A 25907-nucleotide genomic window follows, 5' to 3' on the forward strand; every position below is an offset into this window, starting at 1 on the left:
ATTACACATCCATAGGAGCTAATAGAGCAAATGCAAAAAAAAAAATAAAAAAAAATCATTTGTACTTCATGTTGTTTGCGGTTTTCAGGAGACTCAAAGTTATTTAAAGAGCCAGGTACCTCCAGGTTGAGTAAATATATGGGACCAAATTCAGAATGGAAGTATTAGCATCAATCACATTAGCAATATCACCATAAGATTGCTTCAGTAGGTATCAGCTGAAACTGTGTGTTCATTCCGGTCTGAGGGAATGTGGTATCCTGGCTAGACATAGCTGATGCCTCTGAGAATATTTTGAAACTTGGTTTACCAGCAGTTCAGCCTGCAACGTGTCATCGGAATCTCATGTCACGGCATCCATTAGATGGTAGATTGGATGGCTGAATAACATTGAGGTTTTTTTCTGTTAGATCCTCAGGACTAACTATAAGGTGAAAAGGTGGCTGGTGATCCTTTAATCTTGTAGCAAGAGAAGCTGATCTTAATTCTACAAAACTGATGGTGTTCTGCAATCTTTTCTTGCACTGTTATTGACACATTTAATCTCACTAAAGAATTGTTTCCAAGGCACTAACTCTTATGAATTTAGTCATTCTTTTAAAACCCCATATCTTCCATAAGCATAACTGGTAACCAGCTCACTAACATTCAATTAAACCACTCTAGAATACGCTGAAAAATAGTGAATTTTTGTTTTTTGTTTTTTTGGTAGGGTTATGGGGAGGAGAAATGAGAATATGATGATGACATAGAGCCAACACTGGTCCTCCCTTTTAAAAAAAAAAAAAAAAAAAAAAAATTGAGATTTATTTCAAAAGAAATTTTTAAAAATGAGAAAAGAAATTCAGAAAGATGTCAATTGAGATAGATGAGTAAATTCTAGATGGTAACCACATTTATTTGTGGCAAAGCAGCAATCACCTGCTGATTTTTTTATCTGCAGTGGTGGGATTCCTAAAACTTAGCGTGCGGCTTAAGAAAGAGATCTCAAGTGTGGCCATGGCCTTCAATGTTAGGGCTTTAAAAAATAACATTGTGACTTTAAGCAGCCAAAGTTAACGCAGGATGGACATAATATGGTCAGTGATACATTAGTCAAACCAGCAACTAATTATTGTGCTGCGTTCTGAATAAAATTCAAGAGATGACATTACCCTGTTGAGTGTGTGACGACAAATCAATTCCTATGTTGATAAAGGCAGAACGGGTGCAGTCTCTGCAAATAGTAAAGCTGAAAAGAGTACTTAAATTCCATGTCCAGTACATAACTTTCCTTAAAAAGGACATGGTCAGAATTCCTGGGTGTGATTCTTAATTTTACTACCTTTGACCAAGTAATACCAATAAAGGAGGATGTGAAAAGGACAGATCACTATTGTCCTTATACCAAACAGCAAAACTTCCATTTCCAAACAGCAAAACTTCCATTTCTCCAGGAGAAGGTAGTGTTGACACATCCAGCTGGCATAAAATATTTCTTCAAAGCAGAGAGAGAGTTGCTCAGCGGTAGCTTCCTCTTCCATGTTTTTAGAAAAGCTCTTACTAAAAAGTCTCTGATATACATTGACAATATAGGGGAGAGGAAAGATCCTTGTGGGATGCTGCATATAAAATTCAACAGCACTTGTCCATCACCCCTGATTTGGCTCCTATCTTCTAGCAATGAGTTAACTATTTTGAGTGAAGTTCCATATACCAACAGCATTCCAGAAATAACAAAGCAACAACAAATGGTCATTTTTGTCACTTAGTAACAACCGCTTTACCATAATGAATGGGTGAAGAGGTTTACTCTGCTTTAATTCTCTGTTCCTTTCACTGACTGGCTATCAAATACAAAGGTCACAGTTCTTGTTTTTAGCCCAGATCTAACTCATTGAGAGTTCTATGTCAGAGATAGAATTTGCTTCTGTTCTAAAAACCATCTGCAACCAATGTGCTCCTCTGGAACACTGGATCACTTCTCACCACTATTTAGCCCAGAGCATTCTTGGTGTGGGTCTCAAGGTTGTGAAATTCACTTTCACAAAAGAACAAAATGAAAGACCCATCTCTTTACCTTTTTCATTAACCAGCTAATCATATATAATATGTGTACACCCTTCTGTTCTTGGAAAGGGGAAGAGAAAACCTCTGTATACACCACTTGTTAGGACTTCTTGTAAGTTGGTTTACCTTTTAGAAATCATAGATATTCTAATTTCAAAGCAGTTAAGAGGTCCAAAATAGCTAGTTGACCAAATCAAAAGTTTTATTGTGGTTGTGACAAGTACCAGCGCTTTTCCAAAGGAAAACCAGAAATTAAACTGAAGCATACACATACTCACTTTGATCTCCAAGTACACCTGAAATCAAATAGCGATCAGTTACTTCCTCAAAATGTATTCTGTTTGAAAAATGAATGTTCCACCTTAATACGTTGGATCTAAATGTGATGGCACAGCTTGGATAGTCACCTCTAAAATAGTAGTTACATGTTATCTGATGAGCATGAGTCTTGTAGAATTGAGAAACTGACATGACACCAATGTCTGCCTCCATTTAATCCAAAACACAAACTCTGGCAGAATAGTATATCATCCAACAAAGAGCAAACTTTCTGATGGCTTTTTAACACTTTTTTCAAAGGCTGGTATGTATATATAGTTGAATATCCTCTCATTAAAGATAGCAGCATAGTGGCTTATTCTAGACTTATTTTGAGCCGACTATATATGCATTTATATTATATGTGATGAGTTGAAGGCAGCAAGATAAGTAGCTCTAACAGAGTTTGGAAACACCAGTATGGTAAATGGAATGTGCTTTTATAAGCTTAAATAAAGCAACCTTGAAAGCTGTTAAAGGATGTTTCCATATTCAAACTATTTTTGCTAGTAATTTCTTTAATGTTGTCTGAAAGTAGAGTACAATGTAAATTCCGTATTAGGAAAAGGTAGAAAGAAGGATATTGCCTTTGAGAAGCAGTAGCTGATCTTGCTCAACAGAAGTAATTGTCACATCATGTCCAGAAAGATCATATGCATCCATAGAAGTGATCTTGTAAAAGTGTTTGGTCTAGCATAGCGTTGCTAGTTTTTTGGAAGAAGATGCTCATTCAAATGCTACATTAGATAGGATACTTTAGGTGGAGGAAGACTTTTTTTGTTGTTGTCTTAAAGTGGTTCTCAACCTGTGGTCCACAGACCCATGGGAGTCCACAGACTGTCTAAGGGATCTGCGAAAGGTGGTTGTTACCGTAGAACATTGGTTTTCAATCTGTGGTCAGTGGACTCCTGGGAGTTCACAGATTGTCTAAGATTTCTAAAGGGTCCACACCTCCATTTGAAATTGTTTAGGGGTCCACAAATGAAAAAGTTTGAGAAACACTGTTACGTGAGTAATTGTTTAACATTCTGAAGTTTCCTTCTTGCTATGTGTAATTTCCCTATTAGTTTTGGTGGCCATGGGAACCACAACAGATGAGAAATAGCATCTTACCTATTGACTTCTTTCTGCTTTGAAATGGCTCATCCAGCAATCCAACTGCATCCAATTAAATGAGAATTTTATCTATTATGCTAGAGTCTGTATCAAGTTAGCATTACTATTGAAGGTGAAATTAATCTTTTAAATAAACAGGACCTGGCACAATGGGGACCTGATTCTGATTGGGGTCTTTGGGTGCTACTGCAATATAAATACCAATGACAAAAGTTTCAAGATAAGTAATCCTAGATTTTGAGATAGAGTAATTAAAATTTTCAGTTAGGGGATGGTAAAATAAGAAACTGTGCCGAAGAAACATCAATATTTGATACCTGGTTCTAATGTGATTTCAGTGATCTTTAGTTTTCTTTCCTATTGTCTTTTTTTCCCTCCTAAAAATTATAGGCAGTGTATTTTCCATCCCCGTTAAGTGTTAGCAGCACCGTATGCTGTCAGTTTATTATTACCAAAGCATTTGCACTGTGATCTGCCTCGTAGAGGGTACATCATTCATTGCAACTTTTATCCTTTTGTATTTTGGAGGTGGCTTCCTAAATCTCTTCCTTCTGTCCACCACCTCTTCCCCAAACCTTTGGAAAAAGAAAAGGTAAAGTGCCATTTGCAAGATAAACCCAATAGTATATTTCAAGCGCTATAGCTGCTCTGGTAATGGCAAATTGATATTTTCTTGATTGACTGACTCACAATAGAGCAGGATGGTAGTGTTGTGCTATTTGGACTACAGATTTTTTTAAAAGTGTTGGGGATTGGGTAATGGGAAGAGGCAGCAATTAAGATGTTTTTCTGGTAAGTGCACTTTAAAATAAAAATACTCACTTTCCCTTTATGGTTAACATCTGTTTAATGCTTGTCGAAGTAAACAAAAACCCAATTATGTGAAATGTTTTTTAATTCTATAAGTCTCTTGTAACTTCTCACTGTTAAATTTAAAATTAACGTCTTTAAAAATGATGATCGTAAACTAAACATGTTATGCATAAAGTAGCACAGATATTCTTTTTTTATAGCATGCTTCTGATTTAAATGTTGAATGTTATCAGAAAAGAGTTTCTGATGTTTCCATTTTTTTTATATATCCAACGAGTGAGTGTATATTTTTGCATTTGATTATAAAAGGTGATCTTTTATCAGGCCATATGTATAACTGTAATTCTGTTATTTCTGTTAAACCTTACAAGAAGAGAAAAAGGAGTTCCTAAATGGTTACTTTCTCCAGACCTGAGGACGAGCTCTGTGAAGCTCAAAAGCTTGTCCATTCCATGAACAAAAGTTGGTCCAATAAAAGACCATGTCTCACTCATCCTGGGACTAACACAGCTACAATACTGCAAACTAAACTTGAATGCACTATTGTATATAAAGTAGATTATACCAAGGTGCATGTAAAAGGAATTATCAACAGTCTGTTAATTTTAGCAATATGTTTCCTCAGTAGCGCTGCTCAGACAGATAATTCATATATTTGTTTGAAAAGGTACACCATATTATCAGCTTCTGCTCTTGTGCAGTACCCCTGTATATACTCCGCTGATTTCCATAAACTGCAGGACACCACTAGAACATGGTCATAGGCTTAGGGATAGTAAGAGACAAGTATAACTTGGTGCCATTTTACCTGTTTTGTATTCTTACAAAATGGTAAAATGTGTTATCCTTTCAAATCTAAAATAAAGGTGGGGAGGGTATACAGTTGAGTATAGTGTATAAAAAGACATTCATACACCCAATAAGTTAGCTTCATGCATCTCAGTAGTTCTGTAATAGTTTCAGATTTATAAGCATTTTTAGAAATACATCTCCATAGTATTTAGACACTGCATTAGCATAGTGTTTTCTGGGACATAACAGATCTGGAAGCTGACTGTGCCTTGATCCTGCATGACTTATGAATGTGCCTAATTTTATGCACTGTTAAATAGTCCCATTGAAGTCAGTTTAATTAAACTTATGTATGGTACTTGTTAGCATGTTTTATTAGACAGGGAATGAGAATAATTACATCCTGAAGCTAAAGAATGGTATTTATAATATTCAGATATAATTTTTCAGTTGTGTAAAGTAAGGTTAAAACAATTATTTCAATATTATTCTGTGACTTTTTTTATTTTGGTTTATATAAAATGTGACTATCCCAAGATTCTAGAAGCTTCCAATATAACTTTAAAATATGACAATTGAATATGTATTGTTATACTGTCCTTCTGGTTTTTGTTTTTTACACTTGCTTTGTTAAATTAACTGATAGATCACTCTTTAAATTTTATTAAAGCCTATTATAGCTAAAATATAACTCACTTGAAAAATACTACTTCTCTTTCAAGGACACTTTGATTGTGTGGTCGGAAGCTGAAAATTATGACTTGGCACTTAGCTTTCAAGAAAAAGCGGGATGTGATGAAATATGGGAAAAAATATGCCAGGTATGTTTGAAATATGAAAGATTATCTGGCTGTCTCAATGTTGTGGTTTGTTTTTTTTTTAATGGAATGTTTTAACAATGAGGTTAAGTGCAGTACTTGTAAGTTTAAAAAATACAGAGGAAAAAATTACATATTGGGTAATAGAGAAACTGCTGCTTTTCCCATAAATGTGTGATGCTAAGTTTAACTGTGTGAGTTTTGTGTAGAGCTTTCACATCTATGTTAAAAGTATCTTTGAGATTCACCCACACTTTCCCTAGGGAATGTCTGCACAAAGTACAACTTCATGAGGTTTTATAACACTGATTTCATTAGTTACTAATTACTTCATTTTTTTAAAAAGTGGGCGGTATCTTCAAAATGCACTTTAATGTTGAAGTGATTATAGAACCATGGGATAGAGACTACATTTGATTTATCTACCTGTTGTCTTTTCCATTTCGTAGGCTTCTTAATGTTAGTCTGTTTTCTCTCCTAGTTCCTGTGCTTCTGATTCTCTGTTCTTCATATCAATTTTTCTTATCTGTGCTCTTTTCTTCCTACTCTCTTATACCCTTCTATTTCAGTTGCCTTTCTGCTGTGACAGTGAATTCTTCTTCTACATATGTGTGGTGGTGGTGTCCTGGTAGTGACTGGCAGGGCTTGAAAGAGTTATTTGACATCTATTAGGTTGGGAGTCAGAATTGTGCCTCTATAGCCTCCCCCAAAAGTCAGTTTAAAGCAATAAAACTGTTTATTGTGCACTGCATTTTAATTGTGACCTGTCAATCATTCTATTTAATACAGTTTTTAATGTATTTTCTACTAGGTTGAATTAGCAGATTGAATAGCAGAAAAAATATTAATTGCATGTATCTGCTGTATTCCAGTAGTGTTAATAGTATTTAGCTAGCTATATAGCTGGTTGAATACTACCCAAAGGATTAATCAAATATATTCATTTAATATTATTTCATTTGCTTGTTGTTACTGTCTTTCCTAGCTTCACTTCATTCTTTTTCTTTTCTTTAATAAACCAGGGTGTGTCTTTTCTTTAAATTTCTCCCACCTCTGCTTCCCTTTTCTCTGTCTCCCTCCACCCCCTTATTTGTCTCTTTCCTTTCCTCTCCTCTTGTCCCCTCTTTTTTCAACATTCTGTCCTGTATATTTTGTGTTAATTCTTCTTCCACTTCTTCTTTCCACACACACACACACGTAATACTTATTTTCTACTTTAGCCCACAAATCTTTCCCACCCATGTATCCACGATTGGAAATATTGCCAGACACCTAGTAGTCAGAGGATTAAAACTGTTAGCTATAGACAGTTTCTGGGGAATACCCTGGTGAAAAGCCAATCATCCCAGCTTTGGGAAAGTTGAATGTGCTAGTATTCTTGCCTGATCACTGTCCTTGGATTATGTTTTGATACCTTTTATATCCACCTGCAGCTGGAGGGCATCCAAATTTGAAGCCTTCATATCTCTCCCTCCTTCCCCCAGCATTCTTTGACTGCTGTAAGGAAGTAGAAGTGTTCTCACAGTTCTTCCATCCTCTTCCACAGCCTTCTGGCTGCTGCAAGAATGGAGTTTTTTATTGCTTTATATCTCCACTAGCCTCTTCGCTGCATCAGTGGGGTGTGAATCGCAACTACTTCCATTAAACTTTTTGGTTACTGCAAATATATTGAACAAAGGGCAGAGTATTGGAAACAGCCTTCATGTTTGGGTCCTCTTTCTCAATGAATAGTGCCAGTGCCTGTCTCTGCTAATGTTCAGTTTTCCCAATCTGCAACAGAATAAAACTGACTTGATGCTTGTCATTTTCACTACTACCCACAGATGTGAGAAATAGCAATAAAAACTGACAAGACTCTGGTCAGTTCATTCTGCTGGAAATCTCTGATCAGCAGTAGAGGTACTTGAACAGGTTGTACGTAGACTTAAGAAGATTGCACTGCATCAGTTCAATATTTGTTTGTGTTAGAATCTTATTTTCAAAACAAGACATGTTAGAAAAAATTTATTTTTAAATGAAAGCTTAGATTCTGCAGAAGATATGTCACTCACCTAGGAATGCATCTTACTCACCTTGGGCAGTGGGACCTTTCAAGCTCTAGTGATTGGCCCCTGAGAAGTGCTGATAATAATGATAATGTCTTTCTTTTTGCTTAAGTGTTTTGAAAATTCTGCGATTTCTCTATTCCCTGTACTTCCTCAATCCTGACATTTAAGTATTTACTTTGTATAACTAATAACATTAAATATCTAGTCCAGAAAATTATTCTTTGTTTCAAAATCCTTCAATATTAATAAAGGTACTCCGTGTCCTATCTTGTGCCTTTCATATCATCATTCAAAAAGCACATCAGAACCTAAACTACATTGCATTTAAATGGCAAATTTTATTCATGCATTTATTTTTGGCTCTATGAAGTAAAATCATTGATATTATATATCATACTTTTAATAAAAATATGATTAGAAGTCTTTCTACCATCAAGGAGTATAATGTGACTTTTTGCTTTTTCCTTCCCACCGCCTCTTACTGGAAATGCAAATTTTTAGAATTATTTTTATTTTAAATTGCCAGTAGAAATTTTAAAAGTTACTTATAAAAATGTCTCGTTTTAATAGGTTCAAGGAAAAGATCCTTCAGTGGATATTACTCAGGACCTTGTAGATGAATCTGAGGAGGAACGTTTTGATGATATGTCATCACCAGGTCTAGAATTGCCATCTTGTGAATTAAGTCGACTAGAAGAAATTGCAGAACTTGTGGCATCTTCACTGCCTTCCCCATTGCGTCGTGAAAAACTCGCACTAGCATTGGAAAATGAGGGCTATATTAAAAAGCTCTTAGAAATTTTTCATGTGTGTGAGGACTTGGAAAACATTGAAGGACTACACCACTTGTATGAAATAATCAAGGGAATCTTCCTTTTGAACAGAACTGCACTTTTTGAAGTAATGTTTTCTGAAGAATGTATAATGGACGTAATTGGATGCCTAGAATATGATCCTTCTTTATCACAGTCACGGAAACACAGGGAATTTCTGACAAAAACAGCAAAATTCAAAGAAGTGATTCCTATCTCTGATCCAGAGCTGAAGCAAAAAATTCATCAAACATACAGAGTACAGTATATTCAAGATATGGTTCTACCCACTCCCTCAGTGTTTGAGGAAAATATGCTGTCAACACTTCACTCCTTCATCTTTTTTAATAAAGTGGAAATAGTTGGGATGTTACAGGTAAGTCTGAGGCTTTTTTTTTTTTTTTTTTTTTTTTTTTTTAACTTGTAAAGATGACTTGAAACTGCCTATCAGTATAAGAATTTTTTTATATTTTATTATATGCAAGAGATTAACTGAGTTTGGGAGGCTGTGCTATAAAGTTGATATTCTACAATTAGAATGTGAACTTTACATTATAATTTCTACAGTATTAAGTCTAAATGTAACAGCTACTTTAGTACCTAATTGAACACAGTTGAATTGAAGTTGGTAAGATTACTCAGTACTTTGCTCAATCGGGGCCTTTACTAATTAAGACTCTGGCCTCTGTAGCTAAGAATGAATCTACCATCACCTAAATCTTTACATGTATGATTTTATGCCAGGGTAGAATTTTTATGAAGGTTGAGGCAGTACAGACAAGTTGTTTGGAAGATACAAACTTTAAAAAATAGCGGTGGCTTAATGTCTTAAATATGTTCCTAATTATTTTGCCTCATAATTGCAAAACTCCGCATCTGTTCTAATCTGTTTTATTTTGAATTTTTGCACCTGTTGAAAGGCTTTTAATGGAGAAATTTAGATATTAAAAGCAATTGTGTGAAGTTTTTACTCACACATTGCTTAAGTATTCCACAGCAACCCTATGAATTGGGCAGAAGTAAGTAGCAACTTTGCATAGCACATCTATTTGATGCGAGCTTAATAAGGCTTTTATGCAGAGTTGGTAAGGCGCAGATGTGTATTTTATTTATCTGCAGTAAGTGGATGCCAGTTTCTTAAACAAAACAAAAGCAAGAAGGATGAAGATAATGGTCATGTTTTCCTGGCGGCTGTGTAGTCTAAAGGAGTGAGCAAAGTGCTATATGTTGCTGCTGACTTGCCTTAATATTTTAAACTTTTTTAGGTGAGCCTCAAAACACCCTGTTGAATATCATTGCCCTGTTACAGACAAGGAAACTGTCTGATTGATTAAAATTACTTGCTCATGGTTACATAGCAAGTCAATATTAAAACCTAGGTCTCCTGACTTATAGTCTAACTGACTAGACCATAGTGCTCCCCAGCTGAATCACTTGATCTGAGTTTTCCTTGTGTGTAGAATGGGGAGAATGCACTTGTGGCCTAAATTTTCCAATGTTGACTAATAATCTTGGGATGGCCAGCTTGAAACACCTTAAAGGCCTGATCTTCAGAAAGTGCTGAACACCTACCCTCTGAAAAACAGGCCCCATTAAGGTGCCTCAAGTTAGGTATCCTGGCTCATTAGTCACTTTTGAAAATCTTGGCCTCTTTGTCCACCTCCCATGAGTCACCCACCCCATTGCCATCTTTCTGAATACAAAACTGGAATGTTGTTTGTTGATGCTGTCATTTTTTGCCTAGGGGAAAGACTATTTGTCTCCCCTCCCAACAAACTTTAACCATTGACACCGAGTTACATGATACTGGATAAGATTTGGGGAGGAAATTTGGGCAGGAGGCAAGAGGAGTCAGTACTGCAACAGCATCAAACAGAAAGTCGTATATCACGTGCAGCTTTCAGAAATAGGAGTAATATCTGTTGCAGAGGATGAAGAAGTTGATAGAGAAGAAATTGCCCTGCTATTACACTACTATTGGTTTTTGGCTTTAGCAGCTCACCTCCAATAAATTAATGTATGCTGCCCTTTCCTCTTCTATCCACACACGGTAAATATTAAGCTTTGGCACGCTGTTTGCTTTTAATATCTTTTTTTCTTGTCTGAGACCAGTGACTCCCTGAGATCAAATTTTAAAACCAACAAGCTGTCTTTCACTCTCATCTCTTATTATCCCCTCCCTAGTTCTGTTTCCCCTTTATTGATTGGCCCTCATTCATTCCACTGCTCTACACTTGCTTGCTCCCCTACCTTGGGAGAGGAGAAAAGGGAGTGGTGGAGCTAAATATGAGGTATAGTTTATGGTGAAGATAAATGAAGGAAAGAGAATCAGGGGAGTACATTAGTGGAGAGGAATGAGAGTGGGAAAGATGCTCAAGTGTTTTTTAATCTTGAGCCTGGGTAGTCATTCATTTTACAAAGAGAAAATGAAAGAGAAAGGAAGAAGAAAGGATAGCACCACAGTCCCTAGCTGATGGGAAGGAGGGCTTCAAAGACCCTACTGACTGGCTATTTTGAGCAACTGTAGGATGGATGGGAGAGCAGCACTCTGAGCATCCTCCCTTCCTTTGAAAACATACCTCATCAGGCTGCTCACCTCTGCAGTGCTTGACTCCATCTATCCCATCCTGTTAATAGGCTATTAGTCTCCTTTCCTCTCCACTTGAGAAATAGCATGCAGGTCCCTGGTCCCACTCATCAGGCAAAATTTTTGCTCAGCCTTGGTGAGTAGGTTTTTTATGCCTTATTTATAAAAATCAGGTTAGAAACATTTATTCAGAGGTACAGTCTGGTTAGGGTTGTATTGACCCTTTATGCTCAAGGTAAAATAAATGAGTTCCATGAAGTTTATTTTGGATCTTGTAGAGAGGACTTTAAAACTGAAGCTCTGTCTGCTCTATGTGGATATAAAAGCTCATTGTACTTTTTGTTAGAGTAGAGGCTTGGCACAATGTAACTGTACAAAATTTTCCTTTCTGACTATTGTTAATCATGTGTATTAGTAGACAGTTGCAGTCCACTGTTGAAGCCACTGTAGTTAGTGGAGTGCCTGGCTCTCTCTCCTTTTCACCTGACCATTTCCTGAGGGAGACAGGTGCTGGTATTGTTTTTAGGGGACTGCGATCTTTATAAGCCATCTTTAACTGAAGAGCTCTGGGCTTGATGTTCAGAGTTCTTTCTTCATGATAGTCCAGTGGGAGCCAAGGACGAGGGGTACTGAGTGTTTGGCTATCTTCTGTGGACCATGGTAGTGCTTGTGGTGGTGATGCTGCTGCTGTTGATTGTAGGTCAACTTTGGACAACTTTGAGCCCAGTAAAGGTGAGCTATATAGGAGCAGAATGGTTCTGCTTTATGTTTAAATGCATGAAGTTATTTAGATTGTAAGACATTATACACTCCATCCACAACATCTGGACCTCTTCTCTTGCCACCTATGTGTGTCGTCCTTTACGTAACCCTGGCGTACACCCGAGCTCTCTTCTAGCTTCATGTTCTTCGCACCACTTTTCAACCAGTCCCTACTTATCCATGTATGGATCCAGACTAGAAAAACAGGGCAAATCTTTAATTCAGTAAAGGGGGCTTTGCTTGGTCGGGGCCCTCAGGTGGAGCATGCTTTGGCTGTGGCCTTGCTGAAAGACAGCTATCCTAGGTTTGGCCATTGTAGAGTTTGAACACCAAGAACTGTTCTTTGACTCATTTTAGGATAAGAGGGAAAGAGTAAAGTGATTTCCAGGATACTTTAGAAACTCTCTTGCTAGTGTTTGGCAGCCAAATTCTCCAAAGATACCCTCTACACAGGGCCATATTCCATCTCAGGACTGCAGAAGATGAGCAGGACTTTCTCTGCAGTTGCTGCTCCCAGTAGCCAGAAGCTGCTATGCTGCCAGGCACCCAGAACTGAGAGCAGCAATACTGTCCTGTGCTGTTGTGTCCGTCCCCTCCGTCATCGTCGTCTGTCTCCCCCCTCCTCCCCCAGGTGCCTTAACAGTTTGGAGGAGGAAATTGTCCAACCTGAATGCAGAGGAGACAAAGAACCAAACCAGAGGTGCAGATTGGGACAAGAAGTCTGGCATATAAGGAGGAGACTGAGACTACTTGAGTAAGGAGCCAGGGACTCAGGATGGGATGGACTGGAGTGAGATCATATGAGGACCCTGGCAGGGGAGACTGTGTCAAGGAGCCTAGAAGAGAAGGAAAACAGGCCAGATGAGGAACATGGAGGGAGAGAGTGGAATGAGGAGCCTGGAGTGGATGAGAAGAGGCACGATTGGGACAGACTAGAGTGGACAGAGGTAGAAAGGCATCAGGCTTAAGGGGAACAGGGGCCCAAGAGTACATTAGAGCATTCTACCCTCCATAACGTGGAATGGAACAAAAGATTCCTGAGTCTGTGTTCCACAAATACTTTCTGACAGCAAAGGAACTCAGTGGCAAATTGTCTCAGTGCCTGGTCTACATAGCGGATGATAACTTACTGGTGCTATCAGTTACTCTGTTAGCTCATGTGGCAGGGGTATGTGTTGCGGATTTAAAGAGTCCAAGCCCTCTGGATGACCTAAATGGGTGTCAGTATGATGCCACATAGTAGAATTTGTTTTTCAGTTTTCTTTTTTAAAAACGTAAGAAATTACACACACACAAATACTTCAAAAGAGCATAAGGTTGCAAAGTCAAGCACTCAAAAGTGAAGAAATACCAGAATTAAGATTGCCCCCTTGTGCATATACATTACGATACAGTCTTTATTTACACAGAGGCCTCAAGTACTGTCTAGTTCTGGATGCCACAGTTTAGGAAAGAAAATGGACAAATTGAAGAGCCTAGAGGAGATAAATGAAAATAAATTTTAGAAAACCTGACCTATGAGAAAAGGTTACACAAACTGGTCATATTTAGCCTTGAGAAAAGAAGACTGAGGGGGACTTGATAATACTTTTCAAACACATCAAAGGCTGTTATAAGGAGGACTGTGATCAATTGTTCTGTGTCCAGTGAAGGTAGGACAAGAAATAATGGGCTTAATCTGCAGCAAGGGAGAATTAGGTTACATATTAGGAAAAACTTGATAACTATAAGGGTAGTTAAGTGATGGAATAGGCTTGCAGGGGAGGTTGTGGAATCCCCATCACTGGAGGTTTTTAAGAATAGGTTAGATAAACCTAGACCATTCTTCACAAGTTTTTACTTTGTCATGCATCAGCACAGGGGGCTGGATTTGAGGTCCCTTTCAGCCCTGCATTGATATGATTCTATAGTATTTTGTTCCACAGGGCCCCTGCTTCATTGAATGGATTTGATAGATCTGTTTTAGGGTTGTGTAGTGAAGGAGGCTGTTGTCTGTAGGACTGCTGCCTCATTTGTTGCAGGAATGGGAAAGTACGTAGTGAATAAGGCGCAAAATGCCCTCTCTCTGCCACAGTGTTGCTATGTGATGTTGAGCAAGTCATTAAAACCAAACTTTTATTCATAGGTGAGCATTAATTGTGTTCTTTGTTTTCTGGATGCTTTACCCTGGGGTCTGATTTGCAGAAGGTCTTAGCACTCACAACTGCATCTGAAGTCAATGGAAGCTGTGGTTTGAATATAAAAATGCTGTATAGAACTAAGTACTCTGGAAAACTAGGCAATAGGGATTTCAAACTGAGCTTCCAAAATTAGTGGACACTTTTGACCTTGATCTCTGTTCCTCAGTTCTCCATCTGTAAAACTCAGGTGATAATGTCACCTCATCTCATGGTTGTTAAGAATAAATTCATTCATGTTTGAGAAGCAGTCAGCTAATATTGTGATGAATGCCATTGTAAACGGCCATGTCTATTTTATAGTGTCCCTTCTGGCCACTGCTGAGGCTCTGCTGAGGCCTGCCTCAGTTTCTCCTTAACTTCGTCCCCTTTAAAAAAGTCTACACAGGCATAAGTTGCAAATATTCCTCCTTCTGGGGTCCAATTTGGTATGTCCAGCAAAAGTCTTTCAAAAGAAAATTCAGACTTCCAAAGTCTCCATTCCTGTTTCAGCTGGCCCCAACCCTTCCTCTCTGAGGGTCTGTCCTCTCTGTAACAATTTAGTTCTTCCACCCCAATTCCAAACTGGGTGCAGTCCCTGAGGGCCTGTCTTCCTGCTCTCCAACCACCTCTTGCTTAAAAGTTTGGCATTCTTCATAGGCCTTTCCAGTTGCTGCCTTTCCCCTGCTGACTCAGGACCATGCAGAAATGTCCTTACTCCCTGCAGTGTATGCAAGCATCTCTCAGCCACCTGTGGCTGACTCCCCTTCTCTAAGGTTCAGGTGCCTTCCTTTAGACCCAATTGGGCATCAGCTAATCAGTCCAGGTGCACTGGACCCTGCTCCCTTTCTTTTAGGGGCCAGTCATCATGTGACAGCCACAGAAAATACCCTGGGAAATTAATAATTCTGCCTTCCAAGCAGGGTTTGAATGGTGTGTCTGGGACCACATGTTGCACAGTGAGGATAAAACAAAATATTGAATCACTGAGCATAGTCAATCCTGGGCATTGAAAGAGACAGGGATTCTGTGGAAAATATGGTACATGATCATGTAACTGACAACTGTATCATATGTACAAGCTAGCTGAATTAAGGTTGCATGAGGAACTTTAATTATGGTATTTTCTTCCTCACTCTTGAGTACTTGACTTTGTAATCTTAACACTCTTACCATAGTTTTGTGTGTGTATACTTATATATAATTTATGCAGTTCTAATTTTGAATGTTATGAGTGTGCCAAGAGCATAGAGTGGGTGCTTGTTGAAGTGTGTACATATTTTATAAACATAATTCAATAGTGTGTGTGAGTGAGAGAGAGAGAGAGAGAAAAAGAAATAGATTTGGCACTGTTTCTTGAGAGAAAAATTGATGTAATTACATGTCAATAAATATTAATTAGGAAATCTCAAACTGGTCATGAGCAATCAGGCACCCATATTATATAAAGTGACATAAGAAGCTGGTTTTTTGTTTCCTCCATGTTTCCATCCATAATCTTGTGTTTCTTTGCAAATTGGTTTTGACAGCCATTCAAAAATTGTCCCATTATGCCAACCCAGAGAGTGGGTAGCTGGACTTTGCCATTCTAAAGAGTAGTTATAAGTCTATCTACCTACATTCAGGGCCTGCATAGAGGAATATTGATAGAAACAAGATGAACAGGTCAGGCTGTTTGAATGGCTGCAAAATTAAGGACTGTGTTTTAAAACAGGACTGCTGGCATGGTGGAACCTTGGCTATATTATTTAAGTGTTGATATAACAATAATATTTGACAGTTATGTAGTATTTCATCTATAGATGTCAGGGGGCTTTATAAAGGTTTATAAGCATTATCCCCATTTTACAGATTGGGTAATTTATGCACAGAAAAATGGAGGTTTTCCATGGTGAGCACCTGGTGTTCCATGATCCATTGCAGCTACTGTGTTTTCATCTCAAATACTGGTTTCATGCAGACTTAGTTTATTCTCAAATCCTCTCTGTCCCAGGGAGCACTGAGGAAAGAGAGAGAAATCAGAATACCCTATTAAAAATAATTGGAACGCCCTATAAAAATTCTTGTTTGGAAACAATGCAGCTTTCCAGTGTGAAATGCCTTAGCCTGAGAAGCAAATTAACTTGAGTTATCTACATGCAAGATAAGTAATCTTGAAGTAGCCTGGCTAGTGTGAGAGCAGCAATTGGATTGGACTAATAACACAGAATGTTAGCAGGTGATGAGTTGTGCTAACTCAAGCTGTTGCCTCCATTCCCTCATGAACCAGTTAACTCAAGTTAAAAGTACCACAATACTCAAATGAGAGGCAACACTTGAGTTATAACTCAGGTTAACTCTGTGATGAAGGTAAGCCCCAAAGTGGAAGAAACATCGGGGAGTTGAGATATAATCAGTTCTCTGAACAGATCCATCTGCTGACTCTACATTGTGAAGAGTGAAGTTGGGTAATTAAAAAAAAAAAAAAAAAAAAACCCCACAAAACTCCATGTTTGGAAGATGAATAGGGAGAAGCCAGTCAGAATGGATCACTGAGCATCAGGTGCCTACTTCAGAAAAGGCAAAATTATGGCTAGGTAAGTACATTTTACCTATTACAGAGCCAGGAATAGAAAAGTCGGGTCAGCTGACATTGTTTTATGCCTGACATTTTTCCCTCCTGCTTGGACCTGGACATCGGTCTCAGAAAGCTCACGCTGATTGGTTCTTTTGTTCCTTTATAATGTCGATGCATAATTTTGAATTCTGGCTTCTAGCATTTTAAAAAACTTAGTCAAGCTCTGTCACTTTTCCTAGTGCTTTGGATCATCCCAGCAACATGCTGAACAAAGCAAACAAATAAAAATTTATGCTGCCAGCACATCTGGACCCAGAAGAATTTTAGTCTTTTACTTAAGGTTTAAAGGGTTATCTTAAAGTGTGTTCAAAGAGAAGTTAATTACAAAGTTTATACCTAGGCTTGGAATGATTAGATTTTTAGCAGTAAATTTCAATTTCACTACACACACAAACCAATGAAAAAATATTTCCATATATGATCATCAAAATCTACAGACAGGCAAAGTAAGAAAAATGCTGCTTGGATTTAAGGCTATTTACTTTGTATATTTTGACAAATAATGTTAAAATACAAATTGTCAATAGTTATAAAGCTTTAACTTTTTGAATCTCAATGTCTGCTGTTGTTACATAATTATCTGATACCCCCCTCAATTTCCCACAACTGTGAAAATTAAAATCAATAAAAATTAAAAAAAAAAAAAAAAATCTTAAAACCCATAATTTTGCACAACTTTGAACATTTAAATTGAAGAAATAAAAGCTTAAAAAGAAACATAAATACCTATCAAAATTATATGTAAAAAAATTCTGCTCAGCCTATCCTGGATCTGTGTAGATGGTGTAAGAAAGGCATACAGCACATAATTGAATTTAAATTTGTTTTTGTTTTTTTTCCCCCCATTTTCTATTTCAGCCCCTCCTAACTACCAACAGAGTTTGGTGTTCCAGCATGCCCTATTCTAGTGATATCACAACTACCAAAAAACCTCACTGGAAAATGGAGTTGACCAATTTTGGGAGTGCGGGGAGGACAGGTAAGTGGTGTTTCTTACTTTATATGACGCTCTTTTGCAACTTAAAAATACTATTTTATGCATTTCTGCTCACATTGGTGGCCACCAGTCCTATCCCTTTGTATTATAAAAGTTTTTTTTTTTTTAAAACTTGCAAAACTGCGCCATAGAGTGAGTAAACACCATTTACTTAACCCCCATATTGGCTGGTTCTATGGGCCAGCAAGCTCCTGTGATGTTTGTAATGTTGCGAGAATAAAGCATGTTGTTGGGCTCGCTTGGAGTCTGTGGGGTTTGTGTTTTCTGGGGATGTGAAGAATAGAATCGTAGGAGAGGAGCAAATAGTTTAAAATAATTTGTATACTTACTGCTGCCTTATCCCTTGCTACTTGGGACGTTGCGTGCATGGCCTTATTGTATTATAATTTTCCTTCATTATACTTGTAGATCAGCTTTCTACAATGCAATTATTTTTATGTTTAAGCCAGTCTTTTAAAAAGGGTGGAATAAACACAAGATTCTACACATGTATGTATATTCTTAAATTGCATCATCCTGCTGCCAGAGTCACATGTAATAATAGCAATACGCTGCTTTTCATTTTGAAAGGTCTTTACAGATGTTCTATGTTTTGCAGCATCCTTGTGAAGTATGTATGTATTATGTGTAGGTGATTTGGGGGGGAATTGAGTCAGAGAAGATAAGCAGTTTTGCCTAAATATCAAAGATAGTTCATCAGAGCTGAGACTAGACCATCTCAGAAGGATGCATGCTGCCAGCAGTAGGCTCAGAAATGCCAGGTTTAATTTAATTGCATTTTGAAATGCATTTTACTGTGCAATTTACCATGCAAATTATCTGCTGCACTAAGGTAAATGGATGCAGTTTTCCAATGGGAAATGCCTCAGTGAAATGATGCATGCAAGTGCTGCATATTGGTGGTATCTGAGCTTAGTTCCTTTTTTCTTCCATGCTGAAGAAATGGTTTTGATATGTATGGTAGCTTCAAAATATGATGGGTTCCTGGTGCTGTTTAGGCATAGCTTTGGTAGTAATTAAGAAGTGTCTCAAGGGGGGGAATTACTTAAACACTGTATGAAAGGACCTGTGTGAAGCAGGATAACTCAAAATCAAGGAGATGAGGGCACTTTAATGAATATCACAAACTAATCACTTGTGTCTGATGTGGAATTGAGGGGTTATGTAGAGCAAGTGCAATATTACAACAGGAGCCACAACAATATCACTATATTTAAGGCTGAAATGCTGTTTCTGTTCTGTTGCTTGTAACTTCATTAAAATTTCACCTTTTGGGCTAAAATCTTCCAGAAGTTGTCCCAGCCCAAAGGGAATATGAAAAAAGCAGAGAGAATAGGGTGTTGGGTTTTGTTTTTTGAGTGGAGGGGATTCTTATCTGTTGTTGTTCAAACAAGTGCACAGCTGTGAAGTGCCTGGAAGTTGAAAGTTAATTTTATTTCATGGAAATAGCCTTAGTTGTGTGTTAGAATGTTCCAGCTGGGAAAATTGCATTTAATTTGACAGTTTTTCATGCCTTTGAAAATTGCATATGCAGTGTATTTTGTACGAGTTTTTTGCTAACGTTCATTAAATGTATAGCTAAAGAAGGCTGAGCTGCACATCTATGCATTGCTAATGTCAACTGTGTGGAGAAGTACAGTGGGCTAAGGTGAGGACTTTCCAAGAGTCCTTAGCTCAGTGTCTGCAAAGACTTTGTAAGATGCCAAAAAGCTAAGGAAAGCTGCTGCAATCATCCAGAGGCTTTAGATATGGGCTTAACTTTCAGCATAGTCCCACCAAGGGCTATAATTGTACAGCCTTGATGTTTCTTAATATAGTTTATTGTGCAGAATTTCTTAGACTTTTCCAAGAGGGGGTAAAAAGGAAAAAGGAAGGTTTTTTAGGAGTTGCAGTTTCTGTTGGTTTACATCAATGGGCAACAGAACATGCATATTCCATAATCTGAAATGATTTAGCTAATAACACTGAACCAGCCAGAGGAGGTCTTCAGGAGGTCTTTTTTTCTGAAAACCCTGTGGCCTGTATAGCTTCTAACACATATCAGATTGGGCCTTCCCACTGCACACCTTATTAAGGAGTTGACTTTGCAAAGAATTATGCACATGCTTAATTTATTTTCTCTTTTGTAAAAACCAAAGAAATTCTGTATAACCTACATCAAGAATATATTAAGGTTGCACAATCTAGCACTCAGCTTTAGCATTTTCTCCTTTTAACCTGCAGCATTAGCTATGTTCCTTTGTACAGTGCATTTTTATAGATTCTGATCGCATAGTCCAAGACTCTTTCAAATACAATATGCAATTTATTCTACAGCCATAGATACATATGTAGACACTTGTAGTATTTATTTTTCGAATATTTTCATGGTCATTTGTTTCATCGTCTTCATAGTTCAGTATATTCTTTCATTTAGCGTCTATAGATCAGTTTTCTATAAGGTGCATTTATATATTTATTTTTGTGAGCAGTGCATGCCCTTGTTCTTTTCAGCCACAATACATCCTTCATTGGGTGCATTTCACGGGCTGAGCCATAACCACCAAGCTAATTGAGTTACAATTGCAGGTGGCCTATATTTTTCTAGCAAATTATTCTGTTATAATAACAGCAGCTTACTGTGTACTTGTCATATAAAGGATTGTATGCATACTATAGGATGGGATTTTTCAAAAGCTCTCAGCCCTGTCTTAACTCTACAATGACTTAAATGGGAATAGAGTTAGGTCAGGGCTGAGAACTTTTGGAAATCTCATCTATAGAAAACACTGTGTTTAATAGAGGTTTCATGGGGGGAAATTATATAATATTGTATTTGCAATACAGTTTCATAGAATTTAAGGCCAGAAGATACTGTTGTTAGGTCTGTTCTGACCACTTGTATACCACAGATTTCATCCAGTTACCCTTGTGTTGAGCTCAGTAACTTGGGTTAGACTAAAGCACGCCAGTAACACGACACTAATTGTTGTCATGCGAGAACAGGAAAAATCAAGATGCAATCAATGCCAGAGGTGCCTGCAGAGGGATATGCCCAGATGATCCTAGCTGGTGATCCATGCACCATGCTGCAGATGAAAGCGAACCTTTCCCACCTCCCCCCACAATATCCCTACCAATCTGACCTGTGGGAAAAGACTTTCTAACCCTTAACATGGTGGTCATTTTGACCCTGTTTATGTGAGCAAGACTCACCAGCAAGGCTTTTAAGAGGAGTCTCTATACTACCTCAGCACTGGTCACCCCATCCAGTGTCCTATATCCCTCTGTGGCTAATTTCTGATGCATCAGAGGAAGGTTGATTGGAGTAGGAAATCTAGAGTGTATATATAGCCAATTTTGTACCAGGGGAAAAAATTCCTTTTTGTTCCCTGCTGGTGACAGGCTGAACTCTTATTTATAGTCATCATCTTAATGCAGAGCTGCAAATATTATGAGCCTATTGAGGGCAGTGCAGAGCTTCCTGCTCTCTGCATGGGGCTCTCTCTGAGAGGAGAGAATGAATAGGGAGATTCATGGACTCCTAAGCCCAGAAGAACCTCCACAACCATCCACACACACCCTGCATGCACAGGCCATAGAATTATTTCCAGAAACTGTATTAAAGTGTATCTTAGAAAGATATCTCAACCACTTCCCCTAACTGTTGAGAAGTTGATATAGTATGTGATCATAAAATATTGCTTTGTAATAGTTAAACAGTAATAAGTCACCAGATGATATCCACCCAACAGTTCTGAAAGAATTCAAATGTGAAATTGCAGACCTACTACCTGTGGTATGTACCCTATCCTTTAAATTTGCTTCTCAATCAGATGACTGGAGGATAACTAATATGACACCAATTTTTAAAAAAGGCTCCAGAGATGATCTTGGCAATTACAGGCTGGTAAGCTTAACTTCAGAACCAGACAAATTGGTTGAAACTATAGTAAAGAATAGAATTATCAGCTACATAGATGAACACAATTTGTTGGGGAAGAGTCAACATGGTTTATGTAAAGGGAAATCATGCCTCACCAGTCTACTAGAATTCTTTGAAGGGGTCAACAAGCATGTGGACAAGGGTGATTCAGTGGAGATAGTGTACTTAGATTTTCAGACAGCTTTTGACAATGTCCCTCACGAAAGGCTTTTAAGCAAAGTAAGCTGTCATGAGATAAGAAGGAAGGTCCTCGCCTGATCAGTAATTGGTTAAAAGATAGAAAACAAAGGGTAGGAATAAATGGTCAGTTTTCAGAATAGAGAGAGGTAAATAGTGCTGTCCCCCAGGCATCTGTACTGGGACCAGTAATGTTCAACATATTCATAAATTATATGGAAAAAGGAGTAAACAGTGAGGTGGCAAAATTTGCAGATGATATAAAACTACTCAAGATAGTTAAGTCCATGCAGGCTGTGAAGAGTTACAAAGGGATCTCACAAAACTGGATGACTGGGCAACAAAATGGCAGATGAAATTCTGTGTTAATAAATGCAAAGTAATGCACATTGGAAAACATAATCCCAACAATACATATAAAACAATGGGGTCTAAGTTAGCTGTTACCATTCAAGAAAGAATCTTGGAATCTTTGTGGATAGTTCTCTGACAACATCCACTCAATGTGCAGTGCAGTCAAAAAAGCAAACAATGTTGGGAATCATTAGGAAAGGGATAAATAATAAGACAGAAAATATTGTATTGCCTCTTTATAAATCCATGGTACACCCACATCTTGGATACTGTGTGCAGATCTGGTTGCTCCATTTAAAAAAAAAAAAGATATATTGGAATTGGTAAAGGCACAGAAAAGGGCAACTAAAATGATTAGGAGTATGGAAAATCTTCTATATGAGGAGAGATTAATAAGACTGGGACATTTTAGCTTGGAAAAGAGACACTATCATGACTGGTGTGGAGAAAGTAAATGAAGTGTTTCATAACATAAGAACTAGGGGTCATCAAATTAAATTAATAGGCAGCAGATTTAAAACGAACAAAAGGAAGTGTATCTTCACACAATGCAGTCTGTGGAACTCCTGGATATTGTGAAGGCTCAGACTATAACGGGGTTCAAAAAAGAACTAGATAAGTTCATGGAGGATAGGTCCATCAATGGCTATTAGCCAGGATAGGCATGGGTTGCTATTTGTGAGAGGCTGGGAATGGCTGATAGGATGGATCACTTGATGATTACCTGTTCTATTCATTCCCTCTGAAGCACCTGGCATTTCCACTGTCAGAATACAGGATACTGGGCTAGATGGACCACTGGTCTGACCTGGTTTGGCCATTCTTATGTTCATGAAGGGTTATAGAGTTATGGTTGTATATGCAGTTTTTAGCACCTGGGGTAAAATTTTCTAAAATGCCTCTGTGACTTAGGCCCAAATCCCACTTTCAAAAATGATTTAGGAGCCTAAATCTCATTAACTTTCAATGAAAATGAAACTTAGGCTTTGTCTACATTCCAAAGATAAATCAATCTGTTAGGTCCATTTATAGCCACTGCATTAATTGGTGCAATGGCTGATGTCCACGCTATCCTTGGGTTGGTGGTGTACATCCTCACCAGGAGCACTTCGACTGATCTGAGAGGGGCAATGTGGGGAGCTGATAGCAGAACTGAGATGGAGCTGGCAGCTCCCTGCTGGGAGCCTGGCTGCCCCACAGATTCCTGAGCTCCCAGTGTGCTGCCCCCCACTCTCAACTGGGACCTGGAAGTCAAGCCACCCGGGGCTTCTCCTCACCCCGTTCCCAGCTGGGATCCAGCTGCCCTGGGCTTCTCCCCATCTGGTTCCTAGCTGGGGGAAGCTAGGCTATAGTTGCCTGGTTTTCTTGTCAATTTCACAGCCCCACTGTGAAATTGACAAAAATGACATCCAACAGCTGATGTAAGGAAATCAGTGTCTACACTGACACTGACTCTCCCTATCTATGCCAACGTAAGCCCTACATCTCTTGTTGAGTTGGTTTTATTATGTCAGCATATGCAGGAAGTTACATCGGTGAAGGGAGCATTTCAGTGTGTACACCTCTGTTCTTTTTGTCCACACAATCCTGTAGTGTAGACCAGTCCTTAGTCTCTTCTTAGTTTGACTGTTATTCAAGGAGGGCAACTTGGATTTTTTTTCTTAAGGAATCTTTCTATGTTTGTTTTGTACCACATAATTAGTATAATTTCTCTTGTGGTGTTCAGGAAAATAAGTACATCAGTCTCTCTACAGTCTGTCATAAATTTAGTATAATTTCTGTAATTTGTGATAGACTAAAGATTAGAACAGAACATTTAGAAATTCAAAATGGTAGACAAGTGCCAGATAGCCACACCTATGTTCTCTCATCACAAAACTCTGGTTTACTTATCCTAAAGAAAATTCACTTGTACATCCCATGCTTGACTGTCTTGGGTATGATCTCAGTTAGAATCTGGAATGTCAGTCCTAAACTACTAGTAAGTTTTTTTTGTTTGTTTTTTGTTTTCCCTCATCAGCTATAACTCGGTGTGGAGGATCACTCTGCTTCAAATGAGACTTCTCAGATTTCCTTTCGTTTAGTTTTTAAACGAAGTAATATGAACCGTATCTGGATTCATTTCTGAAATATATTTATTTCTGTTGTAAGTAGGTGGTTGGCACTGTTCATCCTGATCTGAGCCAAGGAATTGCAAGGTTGATGAATGACGCTCATTAAGTATAGGACCATCCACAGAGATTTGGGTTTCAGTCACTGTTTTGTTTTGTGTTTCTTGGTTGCCTATTTAATAATTTCTTAAGAAGTCTATTTCAACTTCGTATTGAGTAGATTTTTCAATGTTGCTTACCAGTGGCATGTAGGAAGTTTTCCCCATCAAGTGCTGAATTTCAATTACTGTTTTTGGAAGGGTTGTGTGGTTTTGTTTAAGAATTTTTAGCTCTTAGGATTACACTTGGTTCATGTTTGGAAGGTTAACTAATGTAATGCTGTCTCCCTAAGTCTGCAGACAGATGGCTCCAGTGTGTTGCTGCTGCTCATAGCTTTGCTAAGCTTTAGCAGCATGAATGTTGATCAATCTTGACTGCTGCCATTAAGAACCCTGTGAGCAGCAGTGGAACTGATAAGCATCTAGTCATTTTCATTTGGTTTTCAGTACTCACCCCTTTCCCAGCAGCTTGGTGTTGGAATCTTCCTTTCCTCTCATATCATTCTTAAGCTGCTGTGTATAGTTATGTTGTTAAGATGTCTGGTAAAATTTCCGGGCCCTGCGGATAGGGGGGAGAGAGAGAGAGACTGTTGAGTGGTAAATTAAAACAAAAAAACGATATTAAGACACATACAGAGAGTGATATTTGTTGGTGGGCGGAGGGTGAGACAATATAGTGGTGATAATCAGACAATAATGTAGGAGGAGATAAGATGATGGAGAGAGACAAGGAAAAGAGGAGACTGGCAGAGGACAACATAAGACACTACTATTGGAAAGAAAGTGGAATGAATCTGGGAAAGAAAATTGCATATAACAAAAGCAGTGAAGGGACACATAGTCAGTTAAATGTATTAAGTGGAAAGTTGGTTGACACTGTTAAAATTAAGTACAGTACTCAACTGTGTTATTCCTTTGAAGTGCAAGAGATATGACTTTGGGTAGCTAATACTATGGGGTCTAGCTTTAGTATTGTCAAATAAACACATGGCATTGTCTTGTTTTTGTAGGAAGATGAAAAATTTCTGACAGACTTGTTTGCACAATTAACAGATGAAGCCACAGATGAGGAAAAAAGACAAGAATTGGTAAGGATTTGTAAAATATGCATGAAGTGACTGATGTGGTGATGTCATGAAGTGATATGCATTCTCTGAATTTTGTTAATCACTGGTATGGTTTTTTTTTTTGTTTTGTTTTTTTTTACATTTCAGGTCAATTTTCTTAAAGAGTTCTGTGCATTTTCTCAAACATTACAACCTCAAAACAGAGATGCTTTTTTCAAAACATTGTCTAATATGGGTATACTGCCAGCACTAGAAGTCATTCTAGTAAGTTATCTCAATATGTATTTTTC

At 38.0% G+C, this 25907-nt stretch overlaps 1 protein-coding gene across 4 annotated transcripts in view; it reads left to right on the forward strand.

Annotated features, from left to right (window-relative positions):
- Nucleotides 1-25907, forward strand: part of PPP4R3A (protein phosphatase 4 regulatory subunit 3A) — a 65234-nt gene that overhangs the window by 15552 nt on the left and 23775 nt on the right. For all 4 annotated transcript variants that reach the window (XM_067547087.1, XM_067547088.1, XM_067547086.1 and 1 more), the window contains 4 exons: nucleotides 5811-5909; nucleotides 8525-9142; nucleotides 25561-25638; nucleotides 25765-25881. In XM_067547087.1, the coding sequence (XP_067403188.1) occupies nucleotides 8600-9142; nucleotides 25561-25638; nucleotides 25765-25881 (738 nt within the window). In that variant the 5' untranslated portion in view covers nucleotides 5811-5909; nucleotides 8525-8599. The remainder of the gene's footprint in view (nucleotides 1-5810; nucleotides 5910-8524; nucleotides 9143-25560; nucleotides 25639-25764; nucleotides 25882-25907) is intronic.

Source organism: Emydura macquarii, unplaced genomic scaffold, assembly GCF_026122565.2.
Source record: "Emydura macquarii macquarii isolate MOO-44397 ecotype Brisbane River unplaced genomic scaffold, CSIRO-AGI_Emac_v2 contig_1229, whole genome shotgun sequence".
NCBI classification, from domain to species: domain Eukaryota; kingdom Metazoa; phylum Chordata; order Testudines; family Chelidae; genus Emydura; species Emydura macquarii.